The 11,120-nt window shown below is 43.5% G+C and overlaps 1 protein-coding gene across 8 annotated transcripts in view; it reads left to right on the top strand.

Moving 5' to 3' along the window:
• The first annotated feature begins 254 nt into the window (after positions 1 to 254).
• Positions 255 to 11,120, top strand: part of Tcf4 (transcription factor 4) — a 351,429-nt gene continuing 340,563 nt past the window's right edge. For 7 of the 8 annotated variants that reach the window (XM_042675272.1, XM_042675263.1, XM_042675260.1 and 4 more), the window contains exons 1-3: positions 1,638 to 1,722; positions 2,752 to 2,843; positions 4,476 to 4,548. In XM_042675272.1, coding sequence (XP_042531206.1) covers positions 2,772 to 2,843; positions 4,476 to 4,548 — 145 coding nt within the window. In that variant the 5' untranslated portion in view covers positions 1,638 to 1,722; positions 2,752 to 2,771. Of the gene's footprint in view, positions 273 to 1,637; positions 1,723 to 2,751; positions 2,844 to 4,475; positions 4,549 to 11,120 lie in introns of those variants that run through there. The other variant, XM_042675259.1, reaches the window with a different exon arrangement.

The following is an 11,120-nucleotide window of genomic DNA, read 5'->3' as shown; positions in this document are numbered from 1 at the left end:
GTTGGATTTTTCTCAGATGGTTTCTTTTTGGGGGGTGGCGGTGGAGGGAATTTTGTTACAGTTTGAGGGTGGGAAATGCAAACAAAAACACCCACCCCGAGCCAGGTGCACGGTCTTGGAATCTGAGGATCCCGAGGAGCAGCACTGAGCACCACTCACAGTACTTTTTCGGGGACACCCATGTGCGATACTAAGTCCTCGCAGAAGATTGGTGTCTTGTTTCCAAAGTCTCTTTCCTTGGACTATTGTGAGCATATTTGTGGCCACTTAAGGTAACGTTACCGTTTGCTGTCAAGAGTAAACTGCTGGTTAACTGGATTTTTACAGATGTCGATCCTAAGGCTTTGCTCAGACAAAAGGAGCCACTCTTCACTAGTTGTCCATGGGGAGACGAGGGTGTGCATGCGTTTCGTGCGAGTGGCTCGCACATCCAGGGGCTGTGGACTTGCGGCGGTTGTTTATTTGAGACACCCGTCCCGGCAGCGTGTGCTGGCGAGGGGGGGGGGTGCGCGTGTTCCGGTGATTCGTGAGAATCCCGGAGCTGTGTGTGGCCGGGGAGCAGCCGGGGCCTGCGAGGGTCCGTGTTGGAACCGGACACTTGTGCGGCTGGCGGACGCGGACTTGCAGAAGCGTGGAGGAACTCAAGTGTACAAAGCAAAACAACACTCACCCCCCTGCATCGCCCTCGCTTATGTAAACTAAGTTTGCAGCGTTCTGACTCTTTTGACTTTCCAAGGTGGAGGGAGAGACAGATGCAGAATTCCGTCCCCCCCCCCCCCCCCCCCCCGCACAGACGAACCCCAAACGCTCGGGATCTCCCAAGCAAAAGGTGGCTCGGTTTCTGTACGGTAAAGACAAACAGTCTTCCTCTTGGCAAAAGTGTTTTTGCCTCACGTGTACACTGCAGCCTGGTATCAACTTGCGTGGCCGTGTGTGTGTGCGCGCGTGTGGATGGGTGTGAGCTGGGGAGGGACGGAGAGTGGAAGAAGTGCAGAAGGGGTGGAAACTCGAATCCGTTTCAAAGTGGATGAAACGGGCAAAAAATTTTTTAAAAAAGGGGAGAACCCCCCCACTCCAACCAACCTCCCCCCACTCCCCCCCCCCCCCCGACCCCCACCCCAGAGCCGTCCGGGCTTCCAGAACGTCCCCGGGACCGACCTGGGGCAGGATGAAGGTGCCCGGTGCCTCGGCGTGTGTAAAAACAAACCACAAACGATTCCGGGGCGCGGCGGCGGGGGAGGTGTTGATTTTCTTTGGGGGGGGGGGTGTGCGTGCGTGTGTGTGCGTGTGTGCTGGCAGAGGCTGGGAGGGGGATGCGGGGTGCGGCGGGGGGGGGGGGGAGGCGGGAAAGGAGAGCCGAGCCCCCCGACCCTCCCCCCCGCGGCCCGACCCCGGAGCGCCCGCGTCTCCCCGCCGCGCCCCCCCACCCATTTCTTTGCTGAACTTGCAATTCCGCGCGCGCGGCGCCCCCTCCCCCTCCCGTCCCCTCCCCTCCCCGGAGAAGAGAGTTGGTGTTAAGAGTCAGGGATCTTGGCTGCGCGTCTGCGGATCTGTAGTGGCGGCGGCGGCGGCGGCGGCGGCGGGGAAGCCGGAGCGGGCGCGGGGCCGGCGGCGGCGGCGGTGGCGGCGGCGGAAGGCAGGCGGGCCAGGCAGAGCGGGGTTAGACATGAACGCCGCCTGGGCGCCGGCGGTGCACCGGGAGCCCCTTCTCGAGCGCGGGCGGTAGGTACCGGCCCGGCGGCGGGGGTGGTGGGGGGGAGAGGCTCTGGCGGGGCTGCGGGCCCGGCGTGGGGGGGTCGGGCTCCCGGGGGCTGCCGGCGGCTCCCCGCACGCGCCTCCCCGCGCCTCCGCACCGCGCCGCGCCGCCGCGCGGGCTCCGGGCTCGGGCGCTCCCCCAGCGCGAGCGAGCGAGCGAGCGGCGGAGACAGACACCCCTGCCCCTCCCGCGCCTCCTCCCGCCCCCGGCGCGGCCCCCCGCCCCCTCCCCAGCCGGGCCCGCGCCGCCCGGGGGACGCGGGGACTTTGCCCGGGGGCCTGACTTTCCTGGAGTTGTGTGCGTCGTGCCGCCCTTCCCGTCGCAAATTGCGGGGTGCTGGACGACCCCGGGACCCGACCCCCGCCCCCCCGCCCCCCCGCCGGCGGCCGGCCACCCCTCCCCCCGTGGATGCGGTCGCACTCCGAGACGCTCATCTTCCGTGTCTTGAGCGCTACTTCGGGGGGTCGAGGGGAGTGGGGTGTGTGAGTGTGAGCGAGTGTGCACGTGTGTGTGTGCGAGGAGCGTGTCTGGGCCGGGGTGCGGGCTGGGGGAGAAAGTTGCGACCGGAGCGTTCCCGGTAGTTTGCCTCTCTCCTCGGCGATCCATTCATTGCTCGCTCTACCTCCTGTTGCATAAAACGAGGCGCCGAGCCGCGGCTCCCCTCCCCCGCCCCGCCCCCGCCCCCCGTTCGCGGTGGCCCGGGCCCTGGCCACTGGCAGCCTCGCTCTCTCTAGAAAGACAATATCGCATCTTCTTAATATTATTTTTCTTTCCCTTTTTTTTTTTGCTCTTGCTGCCTGTTCTGTCGTCCACACAAAACAGAACCCAACAACAACTCTCTCCCATCCCTCTCTCCTTTCTACCTTAATCCCCCCCCCACATCCACCCCTCCCCCTCCCAACCCTCCCCCCCCCCCCAGTCTCCAAAAATCCGATTGTGTGTTCTCCTAGGATTGGGACTGGATTTTCTGATTGCGGTTATTTCCATGTTTCTAGGTTTGTGTGATTTCTCTAAAATGCATCATCAACAGCGAATGGCTGCCTTAGGGACGGACAAAGAGCTGAGTGATTTACTGGATTTCAGTGCGGTAAGAGAGAACGGTGGAAACTAACAACAGCTGTGGAAAGGAAAAAAAAGCCCAGAAAACAAAAACCCAGACACTTCCACTAGAAACCCATAGGAACCTAATGGACAGGAATAATTTTTAATTGGCTGAATACGAAGGTGTTTTGGACAAGTTTTTCAGTCATTTTGGAGTGTGACTGAAGATGCAGACTTTTTTTTTTTTTTCAGTCTAAAGACCTTCCTTAGCTACCCATTTCCTCCAAATAATAGAATCTCACGAGACACCCCCTAAAACTGTAAAACCATCCCCCAGACTTGGCCATATCTGAGCCCTGAGTCTTCTGATATTTCATGGGCACTTCCCGTCTTTCTTACTTGTTTTTCTGGACATGGAAAATAGGAGACCCAGTTATATCTTGAGAGTTTAAAAATGATGATGCTGTGGTTTATTTATTAGTAGGACCTGTACCTCTAGCCACCTCTTTTCTTGTTTTTCTGGGACTCTGAAAACTCCTCTGTATATGCTGAGCATACGTTCTTTAGAACCCTTTGGACTATTTTTGTAATATTTCATAGTCCTGAGGTCAGCACAGAGAGGAACTTACACACTTGTGGAGTTTTATGACTGTACTTGATCCTTTTCCATCCTCCCTGCTTACCGTTCCTAAACCAAGTTCCACACGTCAGGGCATTGAATTCTTTTTTAATGTCAGATGAGTTTTGGTGTAAAGCAAAAATGCGTTTGGAAAGCAAAATAAAAAGAATCCACATCCACAAAACACCGATAAAATCCAAACTGCCTTCTCAGTGGGGCTCTTTCATGCTGCTGCTGCTGCTGCTGCTGCTGCTGCCGCCGCCGCCGCTGCTCCTTGCCACCGCTGCTCCTCTTCTAAACCTTGTGGAGAAATGGCTCTGGGAAGTTTTGTCAGGAAGCAGAGCTGTAGGCAGCTTTGCAGTCCCCTTTCTGCTTGCTTTCTCCTCCATTCATTCCTTTGCTTTTTGCAGGCTCTGTCTCAGGAAAGGTGTGCATTATCCATTAGATACGTGGAAAGAGGGAAACCAATTAGGGTTGAAATAAATGCTGGAGAGAGAGAGAGAGGGAGTGAAAGAGAGTGAGAGTGAGAGAGACAGAGTGAGAGGACAGAGAGGGGGGAGAGAGAGACTTGCCTCAAATTGCTCTCATGTGAGAGACGAAATGAGAATTTAGTGCAGGTGGCACTTTTATTTTTATTTGGGTTCACACATGACAGGCAGATCCTATACGAGAAGGAAATGGACATTGCCACGTTTATGGCCAAGGTTTTTAGTACAAAACAAACAACTTTTTCTTCTCTTGTCAAACTGGTGTTTTCTAGGAAGGCTGCTGCCCTAAATGTTGCTAATGTTATTGGGGCTGGGTTTGCTGAGTATGTAGTAGGACTATTTGGTTCTCTCTAAGTTACCCGAGAAGAAAAAAAGGAACTGTGGGCATGGGGAGAGGGTTTAAAGTGGTTGGTTTAGTTTTCAGTTGGATAGCAGTGTATTTTTTTTTTTTTTTTAACCATATAGTATTTAGCATGAGCTCAGAGGTGTTTGGTAAGAGTGTGAAAGATCTTTGGTGAACTCTGAAGTCATCAATGTCTTTTCAACTGTGATCTTCCTTCCTTTCTTTTAGATGTTCTCACCTCCTGTGAGCAGTGGGAAAAATGGACCAACTTCTTTGGCGAGTGGACATTTTACTGGCTCAAGTATGTAAATTCTCTTTTCTTTTTTCCTGTGAAGCTCAATGTTCTTAGCTGTATATTCATTATATATTTTTAATTCTGTTGAAGTGGTTGGAAAAAGTCATTGAATTTTAGCCTCTAATGATATGGTTTCTTATTATCTATCAGTAGTGTAAGTTATACAACATGTTACCTTTTGCAGTTATAATTAAGACCTTTTTCTAAATCAAGGAAACTGTCTCAAAATTCCATCACTTAATTTAAAAGTGATTTTCTGAAATAGTTGTAATCAACCATCTGAATATAAGGCCACTGCTAGCATGGGAATTATAAATTAATATTTCTTATTGAAAATACAGAAGGGAAAAAAATCTAACTTTCATAGAAAGGGGAAATCCCTTGTAAATAAAGTAAGTTACTATGTACTGTGTACAATTAACCTTTTTAAAGAAATGAGCACTTATTTTGCAGATGATCCCCCATTGTAAACTATGGCTGGAAATAGCCTCATGCTAATCTGAGAGGCAAAATATGAATTCATTTATATTTTCAATAGCATTTTTCATTCCTTAGCTGTTTCTTTTTTCCCCCTCATCATTTCTTTGTGTAGTGAATTTTGTGCTATATTTAAACTTGTAAATTTGGAAGGACTTCAGCAGTTTCTAAATGAAAGATCTCTGGGTGATGCTTAAAAAAAAACAACAAAACAAACCGACAGCGGTATTCACAAAGGAATCTGCACAGTGATTATCTGGCATCTAAGGAAAATTTTTAGTACAGGACTGCTTATCTGTTAAAAGTGGAGACTGAAAAAATGATATTCATTTATAATGTATTTTTTTTGTCCAATGTATTTTAAATAAGGAGTCATACGTTGTTGCTTTCTCTCCTTGAAGTCCAAGCTTGAAATCCACTTATGCCTGTTAAACAGCTGCAGGATTTTAGGAGTCTGGCAATGGTATAGAACTGTGCATTAACTAGAATACCATTCTTAAGTCAGACTGGTAAATGTTGACATCTTCTAGCTGTGCGATGCCAGTAGAATCGTCTTGTCAACCAGGAATATAATTTTACATCTTTTAGTTTTTATCTGGTGCTGTTGCAATGGAAGAAATCTGTTTACCTGTGTGATTTATACAATTGATATATTTTTATAAAAGTGATAGCTTTGAAAACGTGCTCATTTCGGAATTAATTACTTCTACTCCCTTCATCCCATAAGTTTTGAGAATTTTTGTGTCTTTAGTTTGATATAGAAATTATGAGATACCACCTGTGTTCTAACATTTCTTAATGGTAAAGTTTGAGTAATAATATTGTTGCCAATGTGTTTGCTCTATTGCTCTGGACTCTTACAGTTTCCATGTAGGGGCTTAATTTTTCTTTTTTGGGGGAGCATTAGTATTCTGTACCCTAAATTTCTAGAGGGTATTTTTCTTGCAATTGTTCAGACAAAAGCTTTATTATTAATAATTAAAGTAAAGATAGAAATAAGTGTTTCTTGTAGAGAAATTAGTTTTTCCTGCTAGTATCAAAACACTAACTTTGTCTCTGGTAGTAAATTCCTTCATGTTTTACTTAAGCAATGTGTGTGTGTGTGGATTATGTGTGAAAGGCTGACATAAATGCAATATTTAAGTCACTGGGAGATACTAGTTTCCACTACTGTAAAAATAGGCATGTTTGGAATAAGTTACATGTATTACTTTACATGCAATTTAATAAATTAAAGTGAATTAGAAATATGAAATACATTAAAAAGACAGCTGTAGGTATGGCTCCGTTTCTATGCTCACATTCAGATAAACCCCCTACTCTAATGTTTAAGTGTATGTAGAGAGCATAGGGTGGGATAAATTTAGTAGATATTAATGCATTTTGGTAGGTGATCATATATCCAAACTTTTAGATTTCTTAAGGCAATGGAATATATATGTTTATGAATTCATGAAGACAGAATCTTCTTTCTAAGTGAGTTGTGTGTGATGATATTTCTAATGAATATGCACTGATTGTTTTCAGGGTGTGGAACTTAAGGTTTCATTGTACCTGTAGTGTGGTTTTTCTGGACAGATGTTTACTTGTAAGGGTAGTATGGTGGCTCCTTTATTCTGCCTGCCTGATTGTATATGTGGGCCATTCATTCAGTGCAGTAGGACTGTGACTAGAATGTATAGAATGCAGATTAGGGTGTTATTTGCCCCACCTATTAAGACATATTGGAACACAGGGCTATTAGTGAAAAGAATGGTTTCTATTTCTACTCAATAAAAGGCATAAATCTCTTAAAGCACAAGCACAACTTTTTTTTTAAACTTATGAAAACTGCACTTTTTAAACTGGAAGGGTGAACAAGGAAACTTGGGCTAGAGAAATTATTTTCTAAAGTTACTTCAAGTTAATACCTGCTGTCCTGAGTGGACTCAGATGTCACTTTCATGGGTCACTTTGAAACTTGGATCCAGGGGAAAAAAGATCTGACTAGAAGTACAGTATTGCATTTGAAAAAAAATCACATACGCAGACACAGACACACAGACAGACACAGACACACACACACACACACACACACACACACACACACACACACACACACACACACACACACACATTTCTATATTGTTTCCAACCTAGGCCTGGTACTATTTCATGCTGAAAGTTTCCAATCACTTTTGATTTCATTAATACATGATGCTTCATCATGATTTGCCATGTGAGAATGATAATAAAGTGTGGCCACATTCTCTTTAATCTTGCATTTCACAAACATGGCTTTCTCTACCACCTTAAGAAATAGTAAGGCTGCTGGGGAGAATGGAATGTAACCTGAGCTCCAGCCTGACATTCCCAGCAGCATTTTTCACATGAAAGGCTTTTGTCAACCCAGGATAGGACCAGCAGTTTTTGTTTGATGTTTGCAGGTGTTCAGCGGAAAGCAGTAAAACAATTCAGCCATGATGGTCCAGGGCTCCCATGACCTATAACAGGGAGAATGGTGGGCTCTGGAATTATTTTTGAGAAACAGTTATAACCTGCATGGCGATGTCTACAGAGGGATTTGATATCTGCTGTATCATTGATCTTAAACGCAAACCATCCACATGCCAGGATGATTGGCAAATGGTTCTCATTAAAAATTAGGATGACAGAGTTACCAGAAGAAGACAAAAATAAGTTCCTGAGTCCTCTTTAATTTTTATAATGAAGAGGTTTACTTTTCTAATGTAATAAGTGTATAGTTTATTTGGTTATGTCTGAGTGTTTTGTGAGCAGAAGATAAATCCACTACTGTTGGTGAATTTTTAAAAAGTAGTTTAAAAGTTGGGCAACTGAACTTCCATGTACATATATATGTAATATATATATATACGCATATTATATGTGTGTGTGTGTGTGTGTGTGTGTGTGTGTGTAGATCAGCTCTGGGCACATCTGTTGCCCCTGTTTTCAACTAGTGTGTGATGGATGGGTGCTGTGACTCCCTTCCTTACTTTTAAAGTTGATCTTTTTTTCCCAGTAGCTGTTTAGTTTTACTTAGGTGTTCAGTGGTTGTTAAAGATGATTGCCTAACACATGGGTGTTGGACCAATTAAGAGCAGCTGTAAAACACATCACATCTCTCTTAGGTCAGTTTTGGAAGAGGGCAAATGTTTCTTAGCTTTCCTGTAAGTTAGCTACTTTATCTGCACTTGACACAAAAATGACAGGTTATTGGAGTCAGTACATTGCTAGACAAATGTGAATCTAATGGATAGTTTTGTGTGAAGAGAAAAGTTCAAGGATCAAGGTCCCACATTAATTTGCATTTGTTTCAGTTATGGTGATGGTGTTAAAACATGGAATTGACTTGAAGGGGAGGGTACTTACTATCTCCCCCCCCCCCCCACCTTTTTGCCTGTCTGTCTGTCTGCCTGTCTCTCATTCTTGCTCTGTGTGTTTACTGCTACTTACGACACCCCTTCTTTCTCTCCCCTTCTCTCAATGTGTATATTTTAAAACAGTTCCTATTGTAGTACAATTCATAATGGTTGTGTAACTCTTGTAAAGTGTAGAGCAACTTAATAGATTTTTTTTTTTTTTAAAGCAAAGGGACATCAAACTCCTATGTTGGAATCCTTGTATTTTGGGAAAAGAAACCCTTTGGAAACACATTGTCCTGAGCATCCAGGGCTAAAGAACAGGCTAAGGAGCTTCTAAACTGTGCCTGTGTTGTTTGTTCTGGAAAGCAGTTTTGATTTGCTAATTCTCTGTGGCCATGCAAACCTTTTCTTGGAATAACTGTTGGTCTCACCAGTTGCATTCCTGTCACTTGTGGTGTTTAATAAAGTGTTAGATTTTATGGGCTGATAGTTGTGCCTGTTAGTGCCACTGGGTGTAGACGCACCCTCTGAATGCTTTTCTCTGGTTTGGAGCTGAATTTGGGATTATTGGTTATTCTCTTTTGGCTTCTCTCTTATACCTGTTTGTAAGGTGTTGTGTAGGTGAACATGGCACTGACGGAATGGAAATGAAGAGCTTCTGACTGTGCCAGGTGGTCTCCTCTACTCTGTGGATTTGTTATGTTTCAGCCCCCTAAGGAATCCAGTTAAGAGGCAAAGGTTACCAAACCCAATTCACAGATGAGGAAACTGACAGATTTGTAACTTGCACATAGTAATAAAAACAGGTTTCAACTAAGTTTTGCCCAAAGTCCCTCCCTCCCAAGAGTCAGAAGCCATGTACGTTATTTTTCCCACCTCAGTTTCCAAATATGCTGCTTTTCTAAATTGTAGTGGATTTCAATATGGCCTTAGTATATTTTATTGTATACTAGCATTAGTTTTACAAAGAAAATAGAGTTTGTATTTTAAAACTCATTGCCATTTCATTCTGTTGAAAATGGATGATCTACATGGGTGCTAGTGAAGATATTTTATTTTCAGATTTTTTTTTTTCAGTGGTAGTGAAGTTTGAACTCAGGGCCTTGTGTGTGCCTGGAAGGTACTCTTAACTTAAGCCATGTCCCCAGAACCCCAATTATTTTCTTATATCCAGAAGTTGAGTTGCTCAAGCGAGACCTATTAACATCTTAAAAAACAAATAAGGATTTCTTACCTTTAATTATTTAAAAAAAAGTATGCAGTTTATAGGTAAACCATTGAAACAATATTCCATTTCAAAGAAAATCCTCAGTTCTATCTGTATCTCTAAAAGAAGCAGTTTGGAAGTTTTGATATGTCTATTACCAGACATGTGCTTAAATGTTAGTTTTCAAAATTCAGAAGGAAGAACAGTTCTCTATCTGACATGGACTTAAGTAAATAAAATGCATTAAACAACGTAGGGTTCCAAGAACTACTGAGACTGAAATACTTAGCATTTTTGACAGCATCAGCAAATTATCTTTACCCTACTATTGTAATGAGGAAATCACTTAAATAACAGATGAACAGTGAAGTCACATAAACATATATAATAGAACTATGTAATGAAAGTTTATGCTGTTAATTGCTCGAATCTGTCTTAAATGCTTAGAATCATGGAGCAGTAAAGACTGTCATATAAACAGTTTTGTTTTGAGCTTAAAATTATTCCTTTTTTTTTTTTTTTTTGCTTTCATCTGCTATGATAAACAAAGTAATTTGGTAAGCTTTACAGATCAAACATTTACTCCTTAATGGTAAACTACATTTTATATTGGGAGTTTGCAACCTTGTCCAAGGCCTGGAGTTGCGCATCCTGGTGGCCTCAGGCCTGTGATTTTCCGTGTTTAGTGTTATGGTGCTGTTTAGATCTATTCCCATAAGCCAAGATAACAGATCTTAAGTTGCCTAATAAGGAACATGGGTGTTTTGAAATGCTCTTTAGTTTACAAGTCTTGAACCCAAATGTTCTTGGCCAAACCTTTATAATCTATATGTGTGTTGCTTAACTCACATCTTGTATAGACAGAGAAGCAAACGGAGACTAGGTAGGAGCAGAGAAAACGCCTCCCCCCCACCCCCCCATATTGTTGTGTTATTTTATGACCTTTTTCTTTTTCTTTTTTTAATAAAATAACTAGGTGTTCCTCTAAGCTAATTAGATAGTGATAAGTATTAGAATTTTAAGTAGTTAAAGTTTATTTTTGTTACCAGTTTCCTAGCACAGATTGAAAATTTCAAAATTGGCCATCCAATTTATAAGCTTTTGTGTGATTTATCCATTTTCTAAATGTATCAAATTCATTCTGACTCTCATAGATATGGGTTTTAGCTGGATATATTTGAATATAACTCTAATGTAACTCTTGATGCTTATGAGAGAATAATAAAACAATTAGCAATTTAGTCTTTGGCGAAGATTGGTTAGCACTTTGTTATAAGTAGCATACACATATATATATTTATTTGTATTAGATATTCAGGAATAGCAAAAGTATTGAAAAGGTTGTCATGTTTACTTTCATTCAAAAACAAATAAAGGCCCAGTTAATCAGCATATCAAATACCCAGGTGTGTTTAAAATCAGTTTATGTGGCTAAATTTCAGGGCTGTAAGAAAGTATTTTGTTTAAAGGGGCAGCCACACAATTGTTCAAGTGGGTGCTTTTGTACTTTTGTGTGACAATTAACATTT

This window comes from Dipodomys spectabilis, unplaced genomic scaffold (assembly GCF_019054845.1).
Source record: "Dipodomys spectabilis isolate Male_0828 unplaced genomic scaffold, ASM1905484v1 ptg000024l, whole genome shotgun sequence".
NCBI classification, from domain to species: Eukaryota; Metazoa; Chordata; class Mammalia; order Rodentia; family Heteromyidae; genus Dipodomys; species Dipodomys spectabilis.
This window is presented reverse-complemented; position numbering and strand designations above follow the sequence as displayed.